The sequence below is a fragment of the Oncorhynchus nerka genome, linkage group LG18 (genome assembly GCF_034236695.1).
Source record: "Oncorhynchus nerka isolate Pitt River linkage group LG18, Oner_Uvic_2.0, whole genome shotgun sequence".
NCBI lineage: Eukaryota > Metazoa > Chordata > Actinopteri > Salmoniformes > Salmonidae > Oncorhynchus > Oncorhynchus nerka.
In genome coordinates, this window is record NC_088413.1 from 27,595,375 (window position 1) to 27,621,390 (window position 26,016).

At 44.5% G+C, this 26,016-nt stretch overlaps 1 protein-coding gene across 2 annotated transcripts in view; it reads left to right on the top strand.

Moving 5' to 3' along the window:
- The window catches only part of LOC115145600 (FHF complex subunit HOOK-interacting protein 1A-like), a 49,428-nt gene continuing 23,412 nt past the window's right edge, over nt 1-26,016 (top strand). The window contains exons 1-3 of one of the 2 annotated variants that reach the window (XM_029687094.2): nt 1-306; nt 22,050-22,125; nt 24,200-24,439. In XM_029687094.2, the coding sequence (XP_029542954.2) occupies nt 24,320-24,439 (120 nt within the window). In that variant the 5' untranslated portion in view covers nt 1-306; nt 22,050-22,125; nt 24,200-24,319. The remainder of the gene's footprint in view (nt 307-22,049; nt 22,126-24,199; nt 24,440-26,016) is intronic. The other variant, XM_065003916.1, reaches the window with a different exon arrangement.

The following is a 26,016-nucleotide window of genomic DNA, read 5'->3' on the forward strand; positions in this document are numbered from 1 at the left end:
CTTAGTGTGCTCGCGACGCTCACCTATGTATACTACCTACAGTAAGCAGACTGACTGGTTGGCGACCTTGTTAGCTAAGTAGCTTATATCTTTACTTTTCTAATAGAATGCGACATTAAACCAGGGAAATTGAAAAACGTTCTGCTGGAGAATTAGTGATTTTCGAGAGGGTTATGTACATTTGTGTTGGAAAGACGCTCATAGGAAAGTAGGGTAAAAGGTTGATTTTGCTCCGCATCTTGAAGCTGTGCGGTGTTGTTACACGAAGTCGGCTAAGTTACTTGCACTTCTGAGACTCAGCCTACGGTATGATATTTCAGTTGGTCTTACTACATATAAATAGACTACAACTAATGTATTGTTTGTAAATTATGGATTTTTACGAAGTAAATAACTTGGCAAGACATTGTTAATGTATTTTGCTGCTTGTCAAGTGACCGGGACTGTCTGACTCTGTCAAGGCATAATGTGACACGTTTACATGTCGGTTGTTATCATGGGGTTGTCTTTTTATAAACATGTATATCAGAGAGACTTGTCATCTGTCCTGGGCGCACTTTTAAACTTGTTCTGAGAAATATCTGTCTATACAGCTTGATTCTTGCAAATGCCTGGACACAATCTGTCACCTTTCATTCACCTTTATTGTGCCTCACGTGACATTTTGCAAAAGTTTATTGCTGATATTTACATTTAAGTCATTTAGCAGACGCTCTTATCCAGAGCGACTTACAAATTGGTGCATTCACCTTAGGAAGGTAGATAGTTAGGTAGGTACGTAGGAAGGTAGATAGTTAGGTACGTAGGTAGGAAGGTAGATAGTTAGGTACGTAGGTAGGAAGGTAGATAGTTAGGTACGTAGGTAGGAAGGTAGATAGTTAGGTACGTAGGTAGGAAGGTAGATAGTTAGGTACGTAGGTAGGAAGGTAGATAGTTAGGTACGTAGGTAGGAAGGTAGATAGTTAGGTACGTAGGTAGGAAGGTAGATAGTTAGGTACGTAGGTAGGAAGGTAGATAGTTAGGTACGTAGGTAGGAAGGTAGATAGGTAGATAGGTAGGAAGGTAGATAGGTAGGAAGGTAGATAGGTAGGAAGGTAGATAGGTAGGAAGGTAGGAAGGTAGATAGGTAGGTAGGTAGGAAGGTAGATAGGTAGGTAGGTAGGAAGGTAGGTAGGTAGGAAGGTAGATAGGAAGGTAGGTACGTAGGTAGATAGGTAGGTGCGTAGTTAGGTAGGTACGTAGGTAGATAGGTAGGTGCGTAGTTAGGTAGGTACGTAGATAGGTATGTAGGTATGTAGGTAGGTAGGTACGTACGTAGGTAGGTAGGTACGTACGTAGGTAGGTAGGTAGGTAGGTAGGTAGATACGTAGGTAGGTAGCTAGGTACATAGGTAGGGAAAACATGTCCATGTCTCCAAACTGTCTGTCCTTCTCCAAAGGAAGTGTCCATTTGGACGTCAGTCTGACCAGAGACAGACAGGTTGTCTTCTCCTCGTTGGGAGGGACATACAGGACATGAGGATCTCTTGGCCGTCTACCGTGTTGTCACCATTCATCCCACAGTTCGGCGTTTCTTAAATTAGGATTTCCACCACTTCTGCTGCTGAGTCTGAACTTCTGGAGCTCTGGTGTGTGTTGGGTGGTGCCAGGAAGTGCTCGGAGGCAGGTGTTAATGCTGTGGGGCCCAGACGAATGTGTTTAATCAGACCCACGAACATAAAGTACATTTGGCATCTACTGTAACATAATTCATAATTATTTGTAGCCTTTCTGCTATTCGTTCTGCAGAGGTTAACAGATATGTGACACACACACACTCTTCCAACTTCAGCAAACTTGGTAAACAAAACATGGTAGTATGAAGGGTATTTTTGAAAGGAGTTTTGGACCGGACTGGTACCCTTATCATCTTTCTGTGATGAAGAGGTCAGGGTATTGGGTTACTACCTCATGGGATCACATTCAAACAGTCACCCATCAATGTTTCATGGTTGGCCATATTTTATTTACAGTCTGGTTGGGTGTGGACCGTTCTTTATACCTCAATGGTGTGGACTATACAGGGATTGTTTTACATCAAAGTTGTTATAGGAAAATCAGTGTTAATACAAATTTGACGCAAAAACCCTACTCTGTATAATCAAACTCAGTCAAAACTGTTTGCTATATGCAGTGTATTTGCAGTGAACTTTTTCGAGAAAAGTTGAATTCTGCTTTGGTGATTTCAAACTGTCAGCACACTCACTGTGGAAGTTGGGTTGGCAGTTGGCTCTAGAAAATGCACACAGAGGGCAAAGCTTTTTGAAGTCCTTTAATTTACTCCTGGGAACTCTCATTGGATGTTACAGACAATGTTTAATTCTAGCACGCTGACTAAATTGATCTGATTTTCTGCTCAGGTGTCGTTTCTGTATAATAGTAGGAAGAGTTGATACCAGGCTCAGTTGTCCTGATTAGTGTAAATATGAGGGTTGATGTCATGAAAGTACAGTATGTGCTGAATAACTATGCTAATCTGAATTGTGGACTTGTTGTAATTGGGATTTTACAGTATGTACAGGAGTGTCTATTTGTGTACTTGTGTTTACATTTGCGTGCATTTTCCATGTGGATTTCCAGGCCAATGAGAATGGCAGTCTGTTCCTTGACCAGTGGAAGCTGGTGGGAGGAACTGTGGGAGGACGGGCTCATTGTAATTGCTGGAATGGAATAAATGGAATGCTATCAAACAGATCAAACATGTGGAAACCACGTTTGACTCTGTTCCAATTATTCCATTCCAGCCATTACAATGAGCCCATCCTCCTATAGCTCCTCACACCAGCCTCCCCTGCACTTGACACACACCTCGCCTTCATATGGCCTTTCCAGAATTCTAGTTTACCCTCTTACTGACCTAGTAGTACACAGCTTTAAGATGCTCTGCCTCGTGATCATTAACCACACAGACTAGTGAGGTCATATCGCACAAGCCTCATTGCTCCAACTGAGGCACCTTGCATTGAGGGCTGTGATATAGGGCCTATACCTAACGTAAACAAATAATTAATAGCACTATGTCAACATAGCAGGGGACTGAGACTTTATATAGCAAGATATTGGCTTTGTAACACGTGAAGGCACTGGAAAAGTAAGGAGTTTTTCTGCTAAGTAACCACATGTGTGTGTGATCAGGTCAAGTGAGGAGGCAATGTGAAGGGTTGTCCCTTTTAAATCTCTGACATGCATGTCAATGGAGCATTACACAGGCCGGCTGGTTTAGTTTCACATAGTGGAATGTCTGGTTTGACCACTTCAGTCTACAGTGAGACCTGTAGGGCTAACCCAAGCTATTCATGTAAGAGCAGAGTGTAGTCTGGACTCTACGGTAACTTGTTTTACAAGGCGCACGCGTGTGCCTAAGTTGAAAAATGTAGGTGCACACATTTAAGATTAAGATTAAGAAAAAAAAAAAAGAATTAAGATTATTTGTGATATTAAAGCCAGAACCTTACATTTTTATCTGCTCACTGGTGCTCCTAAATAAACAATTCCGGGTCGCACAGCAAAACATTTAGGCGCATATGCGAGTAAAATGCTCTCACTGTAGAGCCCTGGTAGTGGTGAGATTAGTGACTTATCATCGCAGGTTAGTTCATCTGTGAATGGCATGAGATCGCAGTACACATACACACACACTAAACAAAGTTATACCCTATGGATTACATGGTTGAAGATAAGACTTAATTCAATAGGAGTTGGATAGGACAGAGTATCATGTAACACAGTTTACCCAGGGCACTGCGATATGAATATAATCGTGTACTCATCAACTCCCATTGGCTATTTCTAACACATGGTGCAACACTTCATAAGCTATGTGTGTGTCAGTGAACAGTTGGTGTTCTCTCTACGTCATGGATGGTTGTCAATCAGAAGGCACAAGCAGCTGAGAGTGCCGCTAACTAGTGATCCTTGAGCTTGAGGTCCTTCCGATTATCTTGACAGGCTGTTGTTAACGTTGCAGAATGTGCTGCTTTTTCAACAAGCACAGAGGGCATGCTCGGTTAAGTTTGTTTTGAAAAACTTCTCTCTCTGACTAGGCCAGGGAACAAAGTGACCAACCATGCAGGGCAGCATGAGGTAGCATAAACCCAGGCCACCGTGTAACTGGAACAGGGAAGAAACAGGTGTCTGGGACAGCCACCATGCCAACAGCGGTGGCTGTGATGACTCACCGGCCCACCAACCAAGCTGTCTCCCTTTCTCCCAGTTTTTCACACTGGCCATGGACTCAGCCCAGCTCAGGCTCAGCATTGTCCCGTGTTTGGGATTACACCCCCCCCCCTTACCTCCCTGTCTACCCTCCCTGCCCCCTCTTGCGACCCCAGTGAGGGGTCAGTGAGAACAAGGGAGCCGTATAGAGAGGGCCACTTGCTGGAGTTGTTAACATAGTCTTAACCTAATCTGCTGGGGATGACTGACTGTCGCCCATACCTCTGAACCTTAACTCAACTGTTATGTAACTTTTTGAACTGAAAGTCTCCACTAAGTAACTATATTATCTATTGTTGATTGAACTGAAAATATCTACTAAGTAAAGGGAAAGGGGGATACCTAGTAAGTTTCACAACTGAATGCATTCAACCAAAATGTGTCTTCCGCATTTAACCCAACCCCTATCAATCAGAGAGGTGGAGGGGGCAGCCACGTCATCGGTGCCCTGGGAGCAGTTGTTGTTGGGGGTTAACTGCTTTGCTTAAGGGCAGAACGGCAGATTTTTCCACCTTGACGACTCAGGGATTCGAACCAGCGATCTTTCGGTTAAGTACCTCTTATTGTCTACTGTTGATTACCACTTATTGAGAAGTATGAAGAAGCTGTCAAGCTTCTTAGTGTCTTTGTCTCGTATTTGACATGGCATGTTCCTTAAAGGTAGATTTTATTTAATTTTTTCCTTCTCACGTAACTACAGTCACGTTTACTTATACCTGTTTACTTTTTTCTTGAATGTGCTTCTCTTTGACTAAGCTGAGACACCGTAGCTTGTTTTTGTCTCAGGATACATCACAAATTGCAGGACCTCCAACAACCTTAAATTACCTCCAATTAGTGGTCGACCGATTCTAATTTTTCGATGCCGATTATTGGAGGACCAAAAAAAAAGCTGATGCCGATTAATCGGACGATTTTTATTTGTTTATTTGTAATAATGACAATTACAACAATACAGGCACTTTAGTATTGCCAGTGTAACAGTATAGCTTCTGTCCCTCTCCTCGCTCGCTCCTACCTGGGCTCGAACCAGGAACACATCGACAACAGCCACCCTCGAAGCAGCGTTACCCGTCAACCCACAACCACTCCAAGTCTCAGAGCGAGTGACGTTTGAAACGCTATTAGCGCGCACCCCGCTAACTAGCTAGCCATTTCACATCGGTTACACCAGCCTAATCTCGGGAGTTGATAGGCTTGAAGTCATAAAAAGCGCAATGCTTGAAGCACAACGAAGAGCTGCTGGCAAAACGCACGAAAGTGCTGTTTGAATGAATGCTTACGAGCCTGCCTGTGCCCACCATCGCTCAGTCAGACTGCTCTATCAAATATCAAATCATAGACTTAATTATAACATAATAACACACACAAATACGAGCCTTAGGTCGTTATTATTGTCGAATCCGGAAACTATAATCTCGAAAACAAGACGTTTATTCTTTCAATGAAATACGGAACCGTTCCGTATTTTATCTAACGGGTGGCATCCATAAGTCTAAATATTCCTGTTACATTGCACAACCTTCAATGTTATGTCATAATTACGTAAAATTCTGGCAAATTAGGCGGCCCAAACTGTTATATATACACTGACTCTGCGTGCAATGAACGCAAGAGAAGTGACACAATTTCACATGGTTAATATTGCCTGCTAACCTGTATTTCTTTTAGCTAAATATGCAGGTTTAAAAAATATATACTTCTGTGTATTGCTTTTAAGAAAGGCATTGATGTTTATGGTTAGGTACACATTGGAGCAAGGACAGTCCTTTTTCGCGAATACGCAAAATCAACATTGATTATATGCAACGCAGGACACGCTAGATAACTACACATGGTTGATAATATTACTAGTTTAACTAGTGATTATGATTGATTGTTTTTTGTAAGTTAAGTTTAATGCTAGCTAGCAATTTACCTTGGCTTACTGCATTCGCGTAACAGGCAGGCTCCTCGTGGAGTGCAATGTAATCAGGTGGTTAGAGTGTTGGACTAGTTAACTGTAAGGTTTCAGGTTTGAATCCCCGAGCTAACAAGGTAAAAAATATGTCGTTCTGCCCCTGAACAAGGCAGTTAACCCACCGTTCCTAGGCCGTCATTGAAAATAAGAATGTGTTCTTAACTGACTTGCCTGGTTAAATAAAGATGTAAAAACAAATTGGCCAAATCGGTGTCCAAAAAACCTGATTTCCGATTGATATGAAAACTTGAAATTGGCCCTAATTAATCGGCCGTTCCGATTTTAATCGGTCTACCTCCAATGACCTAAACTAAGCATACTCACCGTCAGTGGATGTTGCTGAGGGGAGAACGGCTCTTAATAATGTCTGGAATGGAGTGATTGCAATGGTATCAAGCCCATGAAAACCATGTTTTTGATACCATTCCATTTACTCCATTCCAGCAATTATTATGAGCCTTTCTCCCCTCAGTAGCCTCCACTGCTCTCCATCTATAGAACAGCATGGTGTCTAGTGGGGAGACTGACTGGAGAGGGAAGATTCATATCTTAAAACTACGGCAGTTTAAAAAACAGGCGCAACAGCAGTAGTAGTGTGCCTGTTGAGTCCAAACCAATGGAGCCTATTATCTCCTCTGATCTGGTTAATGACATGATGAGAGCGTGGCGAGGCCTAGCGCTTTTCATCCTTTCTGAGAAGGGCCCTACCAACATCACAGCCATGCTATGCTATTCATCCCTTCTGAGAAGGGCTCTACCAAACATCACAGCCATGCTATGCTATTCATCCCCCTTCATCAGACATGAAGGATTCATCCCTCTGACCAACATCATCAGCCATGCTATGCTATTCATCCCTTCTGAGAAGGGCTCTACCAACATCAGACATGCTATGCTATTCATCCCTTCTGAGAAGGGCTCTACCAACATCAGACATGAGAAGGGCTCTACCAACATCACAGACATGCTATGCTATTCATCCCTTCTGAGAATTCATCCCTTCTGAGAAGGGCTCTACCAACATCACAGCCATGCTATGCTATTCATCCCTTCTGAGAAGGGCTCTACCAACATCACAGACATGCTATGCTATTCATCCCTTCTGAGAAGGGCTCTACCAACATCACAGACATGCTATGCTATTCATCCCTTCTGAGAAGGGCTCTACCAACATCACAGACATGCTATGCTATTCATCCCTTCTGAGAAGGGCTCTACCAACATCACAGACATGCTCTACCAACATCACATGCTATTCATCCCTTCTGAGAAGGGCTCTACCAACATCACAGCCATGCTATGCTATTCATCCCTTCTGAGAAGGGCTCTACCAACATCACAGCCATGCTATGAGAAGGGCTATTCATCCCTTCTGAGAAGGGCTCTACCAACATCACAGCCATGCTATGCTATTCATCCCTTCTGAGAAGGGCTCTACCAACATCACAGCCATGCTATGCTATTCATCCCTTCTGAGAAGGGCTCTACCAACATCACAGCCATGCTATGCTATTCATCCCTTCTGAGAAGGGCTCTACCAACATCACAGCCATGCTATGCTATTCATCCCTTCTGAGAAGGGCTCTACCAACATCACAGACATGCTATGCTATTCATCCCTTCTGAGAAGGGCTCTACTAACATCATAGCCATGCTATGCTATTCATCCCTTCTGAGAAGGGCTCTACCAACATCACAGCCATGCTATGCTATTCATCCCTTCTGAGAAGGGCTCTACCAACATCAGACATGCTATGCTATTCATCCCCCTTCTGAGACAGGCTATTCATCCCTTCTGAGAAGGGCTCTACCAACATCACAGCCATGCTATGCTATTCATCCCTTCTGAGAACCAACATCACAGCCATGCTATTCATCCCTTCTATCACAGCTATTCATCCCTTCTGAAAGGGCTCTACCAACATCACAGACATGCTATGCTATTCATCCCTTCTGAGAAGGGCTCTACCAACATCACAGCCATGCTATGCTATTCATTCCTTCGGAGAAGGGCTCTACCAACATCACAGACATGCTATGCTATTCATCCCTTCTGAGAAGGGCTCTACCAACATCATAGCCATGCTATGCTATTCATCCCTTCTGAGAAGGGCTCTACCAACATCACAGCCATGCTATGCTATTCATCCCTTCTGAGAAGGGCTCTACCAACATCACAGCCATGCTATGCTATTCATCCCTTCTGAGAAGGGCTCTACCAACATCACAGCCATGCTATGCTATTCATCCCTTCTGAGAAGGGCTCTACCAACATCACAGCCATGCTATGCTATTCCTCCCTTCTGAGAAGGGCCCTACCAACATCACAGCCATGAGAAGGGCTACCAACATCACAGCCATGCTATGCTATTCATCCCTTCTGAGAAGGGCTCTACCAACATCACAGCCATGCTATGCTATTCATCCCTTCTGAGAAGGGCCCTACCAACATCACAGCCATGCTATGCTATTCATCCCTTCTGAGAAGGGCTCTACTAACATCACAGCCATGCTATACTATTCATTGCTGCATCTCTGCTGTTACCAGACTTGTATTTACTATTGCTAATGCTGCACAATTTAAATATTTGCCATCTATTCTACTGAGCCATTTACTTTATGGTCGTATTCTTATCTTTTATTATTTCTTGTTGCGTTGTCGAGAAGGAACCTGACAGTAAGTGTTTCATTGGACAGAGTAGTGTATACAATGTGTATCCTTTACATAATCTCCTTTCATTTATCTCTCCACCACGCCATCCCTCTATCCCCCCGCCGTCTCGCCTTCATGCAAACACTCACCCCTTTCATCTCCTGTTGGCGCGGCAGCATGCAAACAAGGTAGAGAGGAAGCAGCAGCAGAGATCTGGATTGATGTTCCCACACTAAACCCATTGAGAATAGGTCAGGGGTTTATCCATGTTGCCATCAGATCTACCTACTCCCCTCCTGACTCCTGGCCTTTGTTGTTTACAGCTACATGGGGATGGCGTATGTGGAAAAGTATGTGGAAGTTCTGCTGTGGTACTGTTCTACTGAAAGTACACACACAGTATTGTTTAACTAACATTGTGGGGACAAACAATTTATAAACATTCAAATCCTATATCCCTAACCTCTAACCTTAACCCAAAAACCTAATCTTAACACTAACTAACTAATTCTACCTTGACCCTAAACTTCCTAGAAATAGCATTTGACCTTGTGGGGATTTTTTATTTTTTTCACCTTTATTTAACCAGGTAGGCAAGTTGAGAACAAGTTCTCATTTACAATTGCGACCTGGCCAAGATAAAGCAAAGCAGTTCGACACATACAACGACACAGAGTTACACATGGAGTAAAACAAACATACAGTCAATAATACAGTATAAACAAGTCTATATACGATGTGAGCAAATGAGGTGAGATAAGGGAGATAAAGGCAAAAAAAGGCCATGGTGGCGAAGTAAATACAATATAGCAAGTAAAACACTGGAATGGTAGATTTGCAATGGAAGAATGTGCAAAGTAGAATGGGGTGCAAAGGAGCAAAATAAATAAATAAATTAAATACAGTAGGGAAAGAGGTAGTTGTTTGGGCTAAATTATAGGTGGGCTATGTACAGCTGCAGTAATCTGTGAGCTGCTCTGACAGTTGGTGCTTAAAGCTAGTGAGGGAGATAAGTGTTTCCAGTTTCAGAGATTTTTGTAGTTCGTTCCAGTCATTGGCAGCAGAGAACTGGAAGGAGAGGCGGCCAAAGAAAGAATTGGTTTTGGGGGTGACTAGAGAGATATACCTGCTGGAGCGTGTGCTACAGGTGGGTACTGCTATGGTGACCAGCGAGCTGAGATAAGGGGGGACTTTACCTAGCAGGGTCTTGTAGATGACATGGAGCCAGTGGGTTTGGCGACGAATATGAAGCGAGGGCCAGCCAACGAGAGCGTACAGGTCGCAATGGTAGGTAGTATATGGGGCTTTGGTGACAAAACGTATTGCACTGTGATAGACTGCATCCAATTTGTTGAGTAGGGTATTGGAGGCTATTTTGTAAATGACATTGCCAAAGTCGAGGATTGGTAGGATGGTCAGTTTTACAAGGGTATGTTTGGCAGCATGAGTGAAGGATGCTTTGTTGCGAAATAGGAAGCCAATTCTAGATTTAACTTTGGATTGGAGATGTTTGATATGGGTCTGGAAGGAGTGTTTACAGTCTAACCAGACACCTAAGTATTTGTAGTTGTCCACGTATTCTAAGTCAGAGCCGTCCAGAGTAGTGATGTTGGACAGGCGGGTAGGTGTAGGTAGCGATCGGTTGAAGAGCATGCATTTAGTTTTACTTGTATTTAAGAGCAATTGGAGGCCACGGAAGGAGAGTTGTATGGCATTGAAGCTTGCCTGGAGGGTTGTTAACCTGTTGCCTCTACTTGGGACGCTTGCGTCCCAACTAGAGCTCTGGAAATGCAAATGCGCTACGCTAAATGCTAATAGTATTAGTTAAAACTCAAAAGTTCATTAAAATACACATGCAGGGTATCAAATTAAAGCTACACTCGTTGTGAATCCAGGCAACAAGTCCGATTTTTAAAATGCTTTTCGGCGACAGCATGAGAAGCTATTATCTGATAGCATGCACCAATACACTACAACAGAAAAGCACAGCAGGGGACGTAAACAAAATAATTAGCATTTCGGCGTTACACAAACCGCACAATAAAATAGAAAACAGTCATTACCTTTCACCATCTTCTTTGTTGGCATTCCTAGATGTCCCATAAACACTATTGGGTCTTTATTTCGATTAAATCGGGCCATATAAAGCCAAGATATCGTTATATGTAGACTGTGTGATAAACGAAAAAAACAGCGATTTCACAACGTAACGTCATTTTTTAAAATTCAAAAAGTAGACGATAAACTTTCACAAAACACTTCGAAATACGTTTGTAATGCTACTTTAGGTATTAGTAAACGTTAATAAGCGATAAAAATCATCCGTAGGCGATGTAAATATCATTAGCTGTCGTCTTGGAAAAAATTTCAGGAGAGAGCTCTTCCGGAATGATCTGGGCGGAGACCGGAGGTAAGCGGTGCCCCTCTTTCGGTTCAACCAAGAATCAAAGATGATTAAATTCACAAGACTCTAGACAACATGGGGATGCTGTGGGAGTTGAATGCTCGGTCTTATCTAATTCGGCTCACTGTTAACAATTGCTGGAAGTGGCGCAAGGATATTTATTTCCATTTTCTGTGATCAGGTTTTCCTGCGCTTTCCGATGTAACGCACGTTATGTAATAGCCACAGTCGTGATTTAACCAGTTTTAAAAACGTCCAAGGGTTTCCTATCCACACATTCTAACCATATGAACGTACTATATTCCTGGCATGAGTAGCAGGGCGCTGAAATGTTGCGCGATTTTTAACAAAATGTTCAAAAAAGTAGAGGGTCGACTGAAGAGGTTAACACAGTGTCCAAAGAAGGGCCGGAAGTATACAGAATGGTGTCGTCTGCGTAGAGGTGGATCAGAGACTCGCCAGCAGCAAGAGCGACCTCATTGATGTATACAGAGAAGAGAGTCGGTCCAAGAATTGAACCCATTGGCACCCCCATAGAGACTGCCAGAGGTCCGGACAGCAGACCCTCCGATTTGACACACTGAACTCTATCAGAGAAGTAGTTGGTGAACCAGGCAAGGCAATCATTTGAGAAACCAAGACTGTCGAGTATGCCGATGAGGATGTGGTGATTGACAGCGTCGAAAGCCTTGGCCAGATCAATGAATACGGCTGCACAGTAATGTTTCTTATCGATGGCGGTTAAGATATCGTTTAGGACCTTGAGCGTGGCTGAGGTGCACCCATGACCAGCTCTGAAACCAGATTGCATAGCAGAGAAGGTATGGTGAGATTCGAAATAGTCGGTAATCTGTTTGTTGACTTGGCTTTCGAAGACCTTAGAAAGGCATGGTAGGATAGATATAGGTCTGTAGCAGTTTGGGTCAAGAGTGTCCCCCCCCTTTGAAGAGGGGGATGACCGCAGCTGCTTTCCAATCTTTGGGAATCTCAGATGACATGAAAGAGAGGTTGAACAGGCTAGTAATAGGGGTGGCAACAATTTCGGCAGATCATTTTAGAAAGAAAGTGTCCAGATTGTCTAGCCCGGCTGATTTGTAGGGGTCCAGATTTTGCAGCTCTTTCAGAACATCAGCTGAACGGATTTGGGAGAAGGAGAAATGGGGAAGGCTTGGGCGAGTTGCTGTGGGGGGTGCAGTGCTGTTGACCGGGGTAGGAGTAGCCAGGTGGAAAGCATGGCCAGCCGTAGAAAAATGCTTATTTGAAATTCTCAATTATGGTGGATTCATCAGTGGTGACAGTGTTTCCTATCTCCAGTGCAGTGGGCAGCTGGGAGGAGGTGTTCTTATTCTCCATGGACTTTACAGTGTCCCAGAACGTTTTTGAGTTGGTGTTGCAGGAAGCAAATTTCTGCTTGAAAAAGCTTGCCTTGGCTTTTCTAACTGCCTGTGTATAATGGTTGCTAGCTTCCCTGAACAGCTGCATATCACGGGGGCTGTTCGATGCTAATGCAGAACGCCATAGGATGTTTTTGTGTTGGTTAAGGGCAGTCAGGTCTGGGGAGAACCAAGGGCTATATCTGTTCCTGGTTCTAAATTTCTTGAATGGGGCATGTTTATTTAAGATGGTTACGAAGGCATTTTAAAAAAAATATCCAGGCATCCTCTACTGACGGGATGAGATCAATATCCTTCCAGGATACCCCGGCCAGGTCGATTAGAAAGGCCTGCTCGCTGAAGTGTTTCAGGGAGCGTTTGACAGTGATTAGTGGAGGTCGTTTGACCGCTGACCCATTACGGATGCAGGCAATGAGGCAGTGATCGCTGAGATCTTTGTTGAAGACAGCAGAGGTGTATTTAGAGGGCAAGTTGGTTAGGATGATATCTATGAGGGGTGCCCGTGTTTAAGGCTTTGGGGAGGTACCTGGTAGGTTCATTGATAATTTGTGTGAGATTGAGGGCATCAAGTTTAGATTGTAGGATGGCTGGGGTGTTAAGCATGTTCCAGTTTAGGTCGCCTAGCAGCACGAGCTCTGAAGATAGATGGGGGGCAATCAGTTCACATATGGTGTCCAGAGCACAGCTGGGGGCAGAGGGTGGTCTATAGCAGGCGGCAACGGTGAGAGACTTGTTTTTAGAGAGGTGGATTTTTAAAAGTAGAAGTTCAAATTGTTTGGGTACAGACCTGGATAATAGGAGAGAACTCTGCAGGCTATCTTTGCAGTAGATTGCAACACCGCCCCCTTTGGCAGTTCTATCTTGTCTGAAAATGTTGTAGTCTGGGATTCAAATTTCAGAATTTTTGGTGGTGTTCCTAAGCCAGGATTCAGACACAGCTAGAACATCTGGGTTGGCAGAGTGTGCTAAAGCAGTGAATAGAACAAACTTAGGGAGGAGGCTTCTAATGTTAACATGCATGAAACCAAGGCTATTACGGTTACAGCAGTCGTCAAACGAGAGCGCCTGGGGAATAGGAGTGGAGCTAGGCACTGCAGGGCCTGGATTCACCTCTACATCGCCAGAGGAACAGAGGAGGAGTAGAATAAGGGTAACGTCTGGAACAGAGAGTAAAAGGAGGTTTCTGGGGGCGATAAAATAGCATCAAGGTATAATGTACAGACAAAGGTATGGTAGGATGTGAATACAGTGGAGGTAAACCTAGGTATTGAGTGATGAAGAGAGAGATTGTCTCTAGAAACATCATTGAAACCAGGAGATGTCATTGCATGTGTGGGTGGTGAAACTAATAGGTTGGATAAGGTATAGTGAGCAGGACTAGAGGCTCTACAGTGAAATAAGCGAATAAACACTAACCAGAACAGCAATGGACAAGGCATATTGACATTAAGGAGAGGCATGCTTAGTCGAGTGAGTAGAGAGGTTGGTTGTGGGTCACGGCGACCCCACAAGTATAGTTACACACACACACACACACACACATACTCCAAAAATCACTTCACACACTCCCTGGATCACTGACAAGCTAACCTGCACTTGAAGGCTGTATTTTGTACCATTGTCTCCTGTGTTGTCTACTACTCACCTGTCTCAGTATTATTGAACCATTCAAACTAGCCTTATCTCACTGTAGCAGGCTGTGCAGCTCTCTGTATCCCTGTCTCAGAGTCTCATGGAAGTCATTATTACGCAGTGGCTCAAGGGATTGTTTTAGCCACTCTAAATGCAGGCAGCATGTTGCTGTGCCATTATGTGCTGTTCCTAATGCTGTGGGAAAGAGAACGCTGGGTGTGTCAGCCTGGGTATGCATTTTATAATATGTGTTGATCCTCTGAGGTGTTTGGCTCTAATCCATTCAGCTTGTTGACCCCCCCAGGCCTCCTCCCTCCCTAGCAGGTAATGAGGAGGTGATCTGATGTGTTTGAACATGTTAATCAACCTCCTCCACTGAGCTCAGAGGTGGGAACACTGACTGAACGCAGCACGTGTTGAGCACCTACCTCAGCCAACCTACACCTCAGCCTATAACCTTCAGTTGGTGTTTAACACAGAATCACAGTCCTATCTGATAAGGCCCTTTATGGCTTTTACCCTGTTGTATTAGGTTGTTAATGGGCACAGCTGTTGAATCCCTTCATGTTGATGTTTCATTTCAGAAATACGACTGACTGTTGATGAGAGTAAGTAAGTTGCCTCAGAATGATGTGTTGATTGGTACTCTGTTTTAATGTAGCCAACACAGATGGGCTTCAGAGAAATGTATATTTGTGATGTTATGAGCGTTCCTAGTCTGAATGCAGTAGGCCTAACTGTTTCATAGAGACTAACTGTAGTGCGGACAGTGGTCAACGTCCCCTCGGCTACAGGAGAACGGACGCCTAGATGACACTGGATGGTGTCCTCCTATTATAAATGTCTGTGTTGTTCATTGGAGAAGGGGACAGATAGACTATATATAGCCAGGCTCTCCCTCTTTGGCCCCAGTTGTGGCCCACCTGTAAATATTTCAAAAAGGTACCGTCACTTTAATGGCCACTGTAAATGTCCTCTGTCTATCACCCATTGGTCTATCACTGGTGGGAGAACAGAGAGGAGGGCCAATGTCAGAGCTTCATCGTCCTGGCCAGACCCTATTGTTGGTCCATTTGTCCTGGACCAGGCCCTGCCATTTGTCCTGGACCAGGCCCTGCCATTTGTCCTGGACTAGGCCCTGCCATTGGTCCATTAGTCCTAGACCAGGCCCTGCCATTGGTCCATTAGTCCTAGACCAGGCCCTGCCACTGACCAGGACATCATTATAGGCTCTGTCTGAAGAGGACAGTCGCTCTTCCTGATAGAGCTTAATGATCTCACATCAGTCACAAAGTCCAGATGCACAGGCTATGGGAGTGTGGTGGACTAATGTATTGGTTGGTGGTTCAGTCGACAGTATTGAAAAATGCCATGCATACATTTAACTAATTTAAGAAGCAGACACTCGACTACTAATTAATATTGTGAAAAAGAGTTCTCATTGCTTGGTGGGTGTAACAATATGTGTACCTAGAATTCATTAGATTTAAATGTCTGGCCTCAGAGGTAGGAATCACGCACAGCAACATGTTCAGAAAGAGTTAAAAAAAAGCCAGTGTACTGCAAGTTAGGACAGCCTTGTGAGTTCTACTGTAGGTGTGGCTAGCTGGCTTTTCAACTATCTATCATGACCTCGCCCTAGTGTGTGAAACACCTGCCGAGAGGGAGACGCCTTTTACATCTCACAGCTTTAGAAACCGGAGCCACTCTGTCAGAATACACACACATTGATGATGCTTACAAAACCTCTGTCCTTAGGCAAACATTCTATCCTGTCATCGGTGGCTCTGCCTGTGTTATCTCCTGTGAAAAAGTCTCAAGGCTCTTCATCTTTTGTTACCTGTGAAGCCTCTCTCCCTCCCAGCCCATCCAATTCATTGAATAACACGTTCAAAAGATGACGTAACAAGATAGACCTCACTTCACTTTATATAGCTTTATCTCAATGTATTTACCTTGGCAGTTAGCTAGGTCTCTCTACCTAACTCTGACTAGGACTTGTTGCTTTGTGTATAGTCAACCAGTAACCAATTTTACAAAGACCCATGACACAGTGTGAAGAAAATGGTCTCTTCATCTGGTAGAATTCAGTGTTGAACTTCAGTTCAAACCATTCTAGTTTCAGGGCCTTCAGTTATTCTTCTCTCTGTGTAGAAATCGTATTGTTTAGAAGCTACCTCTCCTAATTCCCTGTATACAGACTGATGAGCCCAATACTTCTGCTGTAATCTGGAGAATATTATTTTAGCAGCAAGGGGACCTGGTAGAGATGCCAGCCACGGCCATTTTGGGGACGCTGTGTGGTGTAGACGTACATGGCATGCACTGGTTGAATAGGGATGTAGGCTACTGTGGTACTACAGTGTCTTTTGTACTTGGCTACTTTCATTACTCAGGAGACACTTATACACATTCAGTGACTGTTATAGCATAGGCCTATGTCATAGCATTGTTATGTCAGGAGGACATAAGCAAATGTCAATGCAGTGATGTTTCTAAACCCAAGGCGAAATTAACACAATGTTGACAGAGAACACTCAGCAGGTCACTGTCCTCTAATCTAACAGGTTCTTAGAATGAATTTAACAGTATCATGGGGAATGTGGTGTTGATCTCTCTCTCTCTCTCTCTCTCTCTCTCTCTCTCTCTCTCTCTCTCTCTCTCTCTGTCTCTCTGTCTCTCTGTCTCTCTCTGTCTCTGTCTGTCCCTCACTTTATTTCTCTCTCTCTCTGTCTGTCTGTCCCTCACTTTATTTCTCTCTGTCTCTCTCGCTCTCTCATTCTCTCCATCTCTCTTTCCCTTTCCCCCTGCGCTTCCTTAGCAAAATCAATATGGTGGAATGCTGCTATATTTAATTTATCATCAGTCTAGTTTGACTGTGGTGGTATGGCTTTAAAACACTGCTACAGTTGGCCTATTTCTTCCTCTCAATTATCCATGTTCCTTATCTCTACTAGGCTTCAAAGCAGGTTTGATGTTCTCCTGGTGTTGCTGTTCCGTATTCCCTCACTCACACAAAGCTCTCTGAGGAGTTAACCTCCACCCCAAGGGGAAATCATCTCACCCTGTATACTCTGACCCAAACCCTTCAGAAATAACATCTGGTCATGAATGGCAGAAACCATGGTTAGAGGATGAGGCTAGGTCTGTGGGCGAGAGGGGGATGGAACTAGATTCGATAGTGCTGCTTGGTAACGGATGTGTTTTGAAACGGTGGAAGCTCCTGTAGTGGATTCATGTCCTCTGTGTGCCAGTAGGAGTGGGTAATGAGCAAGAGCAGTGTGGAGGTTTCTCTTTCCTTTGTACTTGTGAGAGTGGGGATGGAGAAAGATAATGACAGAATGAGATCATCATCATCACTTGCAGTTGTCATCATTCAGTTTCATCACCATCTAGGCTACATCGTAATCTTTCATCAGTGACTCAGGTCTCTGATCCCAACAGGGGTTCTTCACTGTGCCCGATCACAGCAGGAGGTCTGTTCCATTTCACCTCCTTTTGGAATAAATGAGCCACAAGTAGTGTGTTACTACATATGTCCTCATGATCAATGAGACTATTGATTCATTATTGATCCAGATTAGTCACCGGCTCGCTCCAAAACAGAAAAAAAAACTACTGAATGTTTACAGCGCTCACTGCTTAAAGCAGCATGCCTCTTCTTCCCTTTTCAACTCTGTTCAAGTGCCTCCAAAGTGTGTGTGTGTGTGTGTGTGTCTGGCTGAGGTTCGCAACAGGGGTCCTTAGTCAACACTCCTGTTTTCAAATGGAGATGCTGATTTCAAGACTTCTTCAGAGCTTTTCTGTTTATCCAGTCTCTGGCGTTTGGGGCTATGGAGACGCGCACACACACACACACTTTTCTGGAGTCACATGCTCTCCCAGAAACATTATAAATTGAGTTGATTACACAGGCATTAAAAATAATAAAGCTGACTACATTCATTGTGTGAAAGCAAAGCACCATCTCCCTGGTGCTCCTCTTTATAGAAGTGGTGCCCCATCTCCTTGGTGCACCTCTTTATAGAAGTGGTGCCCCATCTCCCTGGTGCTCCTCTTTATAGAAGTGGTGCCCCATCTCCCTGGTGCTCCTCTTTATAGAAGTGGTTGCCCATCTCCCTGGTGCTCCTCTTTATAGAAGTGGTTGCCCATCTCCTTGGTGCTACTCTTTATAGAAGTGGTGCCCCATCTCCTTGCTGCTCCTCTTTATAGAAATGGTGCCCAATCTCCCTGGTGCTGCTCTTTATAGAAGTGGTGACCCATCTCCCTGGTGCTGCTCTTTATAGAAGTGGTGACCCATCTCCCTGGTGCTCCTCTTTATAGAAGTGGTGACCCATCTCCCTGGTGCTCCTCTTTATAGAAGTGGTGACCCATCTCCCTGGTGCTCCTCTTTATAGAAGTGGTGCCCCATCTCCCTGGTGCTCCTCTTTATAGAAGTGGTGACCCATGTCCCTGGTGCTGCTCTTTATAGAAGTGGTGCCCCATCTCCTTGCTGCTCCTCTTTATAGAAGTGGTGCCCCATCTCCCTGGTGCTCCTCTTTATAGAAGTGGTGACCCATCTCCCTGGTGCTGCTCTTTATAGAAGTGGTGCACCATCTCCTTGGTGCTACTCTTTATAGAAGTGGTGCCCCATCTCCTTGCTGCTCCTCTTTATAGAAGTGGTGCCCCATCTCCCTGGTGCTCCTCTTTATAGAAGTGGTGCCCCACCCCATTGGTGCTCCTCTTTATAGAAGTGGTGACCCATCTCCCTGGTGCTCCTCTTTATAGAAGTGGTGCCCCATCTCCCTGGTGCTCCTCTTTATAGAAGTGGTGCCCCATCTCCTGGTGCTCCTCTTTATAGAAGTGGTGCCCCATCTCCCTGGTGCTACTCTTTATAGAAGTGGTGCCCTATTTTGAGACTTGACAGTATGTTGCTGGGCTCTATTTTGAGCAAGTGGAGCATCTCCTCTCCAGGCAATATAGTAGTATCCTCAATATGTCTTCCAACTGCAGTGCACTATGCAGTTAGGTTACAGTAGGTGAGTGTGTGTAATTTAGGTCATATTTTCCTCATAGAAAGGAAGTACTGAGGGGAGTAGCTACATTTCTGTCTCCAGTGTCTCAGATTAGTTACTAGTTGTTGGTGTTTTCGGTAACTGGTGTGGAGTCTGTAGTCATACATTTTTGACCCCTAATTTCCTGGGATTATAATTGGTTTTTTAGAAAGATTCAGTGTCAATCCCAGCATAATTTAATTTTAAAATGTAGCTTCCTATAACAGGAATGAAAAACAAATTTAGGATGGGTTAAAGCTCATTGCTCATCACTGACTGACTCTATTTTCGAGCCGTGGCACACTGTAGAGTTACCTCTTAATGTACTGGGACTGGGAGGATGTACATTTTTTTTAAATGGAACCGTTATGCAACTAGGCAGTTAGGAACAATTTACAACGATGGCCTACACCGGCCAAACCCGGACAACGCAGGGTCACCCTATGTGTGCCACCCTATGGGACTCTGAACGACAGCCGGTTGTGATGCAGCCTGGATATAATATGCAGGAGTGTTAAGCTACAAACAGTACTGAGCTATACAGGGACATATTAGCCCAGTAGTGAAGTTTAAAAGGCACTCAGTCATACTCCAACCATATTAAGAAGAAACCAAGATGGCCAAGATACAAACAGAATCTTCAGTTTGATTCTAGGACACAGTAGTTGCCAGTGCATTGTTGTCTGAGTCCAGGTTAGGTAGGTTAACCACTATAAAAGTACAACGCTAATCTACCACCAGGCCTGTTTTGACCCCATGAGGTTGAGGACACAGACTCTGAGGTAATGTGTCTGTCTGTGGAAGGAGAGGACGTATTACTGTGGCATTAAGACCGAGCAGAGACGCAGCCAACTGGAGGAACCCAACAGACTGCTACTACTGTCTCTCTCTACCCTATAATTGGGGGTCATGCATCTGGCTGGGACACTAAGCAGAGGACTGTAATAGTATCTCCCACTGTCTCCAGTATGTTGTGTTTTTAAAACAGACCCAATGAGAAGAGTGCTTGTTATAGGAAGGAGCTGAGCTTTGGGAATGTGGTATTTGGTGAGTTGTTTGTGTCCAGTTATGGGTCTTGTTGGTAGCAGTGCAGCACTATAGTGGGGCTTTTTAGTGTGAAACTAAGAACTTGTAACAAATCTGTACCTGAGAGTTTTAGTGCTTTATGGCTTCTCTATATGGGTTGAGTAGTGTGTGAGAGTGAATGGAGGTGTGGATTCCTTTAGAGCACACCCCCTCTCCTCCTTTCCCCTCCCCTCTCCTCTCTGTTTGCGTTGACCCAGCTGGACCTGGACCCCCACTTCCCCTCCATGGGTGGAGCAGGTCCCTGGAGGAACTACAGCCACAGCCTGGGCAGTGGGGGGCTGACACAGACACACACACACACACACTGAGCTCCGGCTGTGGTTATTGTTTACAATACATCATGCCGATATGATCTTCAGGGAAACATTTAGGAGTTGTCGCTACAGAGTAAGTCAACTTGGACATGACTGGTGGTTGTCGGTGGGGTTGAGAATGCCTAGAATGTTTTAGCTTATGTTTTGTTTGACGTGTGTGGACTTCAGTGATCTGACCTCCCTCTAAGAGTGTGGTCAGTGGTTACATCGTAGAAGTAAAGTCTTTCTGCGCGCTGTAATATGTTGTGACAGGTTTCCCGTGGTGCCTCAGTGTGACAGTGTCAGAGGTCATAGCATGTAGGGGAGGAGAGGGGGACTCATGGTTGACCAGAGACCCCAATTATATCACAACTCTAATTGGAGTGAACAGTAGCATGATTATTCAACAAATGATGATGACATTTATTATGTTCTTTCAGAAGATGTTAGTTTGTAGTTTGGCACTGTTGTCTCCATGATTGTTTAGTGTGGATGTGGCGGGGGTCGTTGGATTACTCTCTTTCTCTCTCTCTCTCTCGCTCTCTTTCTCTCTCTCTCTCTCTCTTGCCTCTCTCTCTCTCTCTCTCTCTCTCTCTTCTCTCTCTCTCTCTCTTGTCTCTCTCTCTCTTGCCTCTCTCTCTCTCTTGCCTCTCTCTCTCTCTCTCTCTCTCTCTCTCTCTCTCTCTCTCTCTCTCTCTCTCTCTCTCTTCTCTCTCTCTCTCTCTTGCTCTCTCTCTCTCTCTCTCTCTTGCCTCTCTCTCTCTCTTGCCTCTCTCTTGCCTCTCTCTCTCTCTCTTGCCTCTCTCCCTCTCTCTTGCCTCTCTCTCTCTCTTGCCTCTCTCCCTCTCTCTTGCCTCTCTCCCTCTCTCTTGCCTCTCTCTCTCTCTCTTGCCTCTCTCTCTCTCTCTCTTGCCTCTTCTCTCTTCTTGCCTCTCTCTCTTGCCTCTCTCTTGTCTCTCTCTTGCTCTCTCTCTCTCTCTCTCTTCTCTCTCTCTCTCTCTCTCTTGCCTCTCTCTCTCTCTCTTGCCTCTCTCTCTCTCTTGCTCTCTCTCTCTCTCTCTTGCCCCCCCTCTCCTGCCCCCTCCCTCTCCTCTCTCTCTCTCTTGCCTCTCTCTCTCTTGCCTCTCTCTCTCTTGCCTCTCTCTCTCTACAGTCAGTGGTGTTCTGAGTCTCTTACTCACATCGTCCAGTCACTTCCTCACATAGCTCTAGTCTCCAGTCATTCCACTGCTCCGTACCACATTACCAGGAACTCCACTCAGTCACACTGTCTGGCAGTGCTGCTCTCAAACCTCCTCTGGTGTGTCAAAGTTAGACTTCCCTCTCTCTCTATCTCCACAGGACTGGGTGTGTCTGGATGTAAAGAGGGGACATTCTGTGTCGTCGATACAAGACGAGCAACCATGGTGAAACAGAGGTAGGAATCTCAGCGATTTCTGTCCTGGGTGACCCTGCCTCATGCATTCCTATAAGGCACGTTCCCTGTGTTAACTAAAAACAGATGTGTTTAGCTTTAGCATGAGTGTTTCAATTTCTCTCTGTGGTGCCAAGCTCTGTGGCTGGTTGTTGAGTCTCTCCTCTTCAAGTGGGTCGAAACCATTCAAAAGAAAGTTTGACTTGGCCGTGATTGGTTGAGATTCCGTTTGAGGGGCAGCCTTTCTGATCTCTAATTGGTCATTGTGGTCTGACAGTCTGCAGCTGCTTCTGCTTCCAGCAGGAGGGTTACAGTTGAACTCCTGCAGTGCATGGCTGCAATTAATGTGTTGTTATTGTACACTGTATGAAGCAGACGTCTTCAATAGAAGACATTGTCCTAAAATGTTGTTTACTGACCTGGTTGATTATATGCCAGTACCTAGCAACGGCTAACTAGGTATTGTGCGTTTGTTTGCATTGTTGTCAGGTTGAGTCGGTAGCCCAGTTTATATTTTTTATTTACTGTCTAGTTAGTCTGTTATCAAAGTCTTCAAAGTGTGATCTGTTGACATGGATATAATCTGAACATCAGTTGTTCTCAGAATTATGCCCATTCGATGTGGGCACTTGGCCAATGACATCACATAGCACTAGACTCTAGAATGAAAAGCATCTGATTCTCAGAACCACCATAGTCTCCGTTCACTGTCCCCGGAGGAGCGGAAACATGCGATTCTAGGAAGATAATAGAATCCAAATATCCTCCGTCCTGAGTTCTAGTCCTATTTATAACTGACCTGAGCAGGGACTGGGGCGGGGAGGGAGATGGCCTGTTGCACTACACCATGTTAGCAGATAGCCAAGCTTTTGTTTGCAGCAATGGTCCTCTTTCCTGTACAATCACCTCCTTTACAAGGGAAGCAACAAATAACCCTGGCTTGCACCTATTGTTATCTGACTGTCACAGTAACATAATTAAGTTAGCAATGCCTCTGTGCATTGCAAAGTCCATCGGTGCTGGTATAAGCATAGAGAATGTATTTGTGTTTTATTTCAATCTGTGGGGATACAGGTCTAAGTGTGTAGCAGGTAAACGCTAAGGCTGGAACAGTTCTGCAGTGTCTTGACAGACAAGTTATATTTAGTACATTTAATCATTATTTTGGTTCCCGACTGACGAGCAGTGTGAGAAACGAACACCTGACCTCACTCTCTAGATATGTGAGGGACATATTTTCACAGGCGCTTCTGGACAGAGCTAGAATCAACATAACATTAGGCTACAGACAAAGTCGACATATTTTACATACCAAAACAGTTCCGACCATTCATGGAAAGAATAGTGTTTTATTAGTTCTCGCGGGCCCACTAGCTGGTAATAAACACTCTATTGTCATGCATCATAATCTCTTCTGGTGTCACAAGATGAGTGAGTGGCTGATGAAAGTGGTGTCACTGGGACCTTATGGAATTCACTGTGCATTGTAGCCTACTAGCGAGGCGTTACGTCTGTAACTCTGTGGTCCTCTGTAGTTCAGTTGCTAGAGCATGGAGCTTGCAATGCCAGCATAGTGGGTTCAATTCCCGGGACCGCCCATACTTACAAATGTCGCTTTGGAAAAAAGCGTCTGCTAAATGACTTATATTATTACAAAGCCATCACCACTTTTCCCTGGGTAAGCATTTTGGCAGGCACTTGTCGAGCTGAGGAATAGAGGGCATGGTTTGTGCCACCGGCTGAGTGTCTCCCCCTCTCGCTCTCTCTCTCTTTTCCCTCTATGCCTAGCTGCTGTGAATCCAGGGGAGAGGGGGAGAGAAGACCGTGTTGCAGGCTGCTGCAGTGTTTGTTTTTTTTGGCCAGTGGTCAACTGTACAGCATGTCCCAATCAATCACCCTGAATCTGTCCTATGGCTACAGTAGTCTTAATCTGTCCTGTGCTAACAGTAGTCTTAATCTGTCAGCTACTACTACAGTATGCCATAGTATGTATTGTTATAGGTTTGAACAATGACAAATTACTGATTCACCATCTGCATGTACAGGATGATGACATTATGTTTTCTGTGTTCTGCAGATCCCCAGTGTTCCCTCATCCCCCTGTGCAAGTGGTCTCAGCCGGTCTCCAGTGAGGACTCTCCCCCTCTACCCCTTTCCGTCCTGTGTAATGGTTTAACCCACATGAGATTTGGTCACCATGATGATGGCCTCCATGGTTGCCAACGGAAACAGGGATGGCAGACAGGGGGAGGCCCTGGTCCTGAATGGGGTGGACCCAGAGACCTGCATGATCGTGTTTAAGAACCACTGGGCACAGGTGAACAAAACCACAATTCTGTCTTGTAACCCTAGTTATAACTTCAGCTCAAAACCCTCATTTAACTTGTATAGCTCAATCTCGTAGAACCCAGAACCTAACTCAAACCCTCAGAACACTAAATGCATATAATTGTAGCCCAATCAGACTTTTATCTCCCTCACCAACTTCAAACATCTGCTATCTGAGCAGCTAACCGATCGCTGCAGCTGTACATAGTCTATTGGTAAATAGCCCACCCATTTTCACCTACCTCATCCCCATACTGTTTTATTTATTTACTTTTCTGCTCTTTTGCACACCAATATCTCTACCTGTACATGACCATCTGATCATTTATCACTCCAGTGTTAATCTGCAAAATTGTAATTATTCGCCTACCTCATGCCTTTTGCACACATTGTATATAGACTCCCCCCTTTTTTTTCTTTCTACTGTGTTATTGACTTGTTAATTGTTTACTCCATGTGTAACTCTGTGTTGTCTGTTCACACTGCTATGCTTTATCTTGGCCAGGTCGCAGTTGCAAATGAGAACTTGTTCTCAACTAGCCTACCTGGTTAAATAAAGGTGAAATAAAAAATAAATTTTTTAAAAAAAATCACTTTAACCCAGAAGCTCTTCCTCAAACTCTTAAAACACAAACTCTTATAATTGGAACCATAACTCCAAACCCCACTGCAGAACCTATAACACAAACATTTCCTAAATCCTACAACCTAAACTTCTACAATCCCGCCCATGAACGTGAACCCTCTCGGGCCCAGACCTCATCGTGGTAACTGAACGGCTACAGAATGTAACTGAAATAATGACTGTCTACTGGCTCCTCCCTTCTCTATTCAGCCTCGGTTCACCCCAGTGGGAGGGAGTTGGCAGGAGTCTCCACCCCTCTCAGCTACAGAGAATAGAATACAGTAAGGCCTGGAAACACAAACATAATTTACTATAAAATGGGGTTGGAGCTCACGTTGCTGGACAGAACGGTAACAACACAGTAAAAACACAACCAAGAGGCCTGGAATTATGTTCAATCTGTTTCATTTTTGTGTATCATTCTCAGCATTTATCATTTTTATTTTTTAACCTTTTATTTAACTAGGCAAGTCGGTTCAGAATTACGGCCTACCCCGGCCAAACCCTAACCAGGATGACGCTGGGCCAAATGTGCGCCGCTCTATGGGATAATATAAATGTTAGGTCTGTGAAGTGCACTGTTAAGGGTTTCAACAGAATCATATTCTGAAATTTAGGACATTTCTAGAGCTTGGACACTCTCTGCAGGCAGGTTGGCACTACAATACGGCTCCAGCTGAGTCTTAATTGCTACATTTTGGCTAATTAATAGCGTGATAGGAGTGTTATTGTGTTTGGGTCTTAGCAGGCTGGGCTTTTCCAGGAATTCTAAGTAGGCACCCCCTGGGACCCTGTATTGAGGTAAACTGTTGACATTTCAGAAAAATGGGTAGACTTTCATTGACAGTCAATGGCTTCAGCCTTATCTCTCCCTCTCCAGACCCCTGTGAAATCACTGTCCTTTTGTTAGGATGTCTGAGAGAGCTGAATGTTATCCAGTC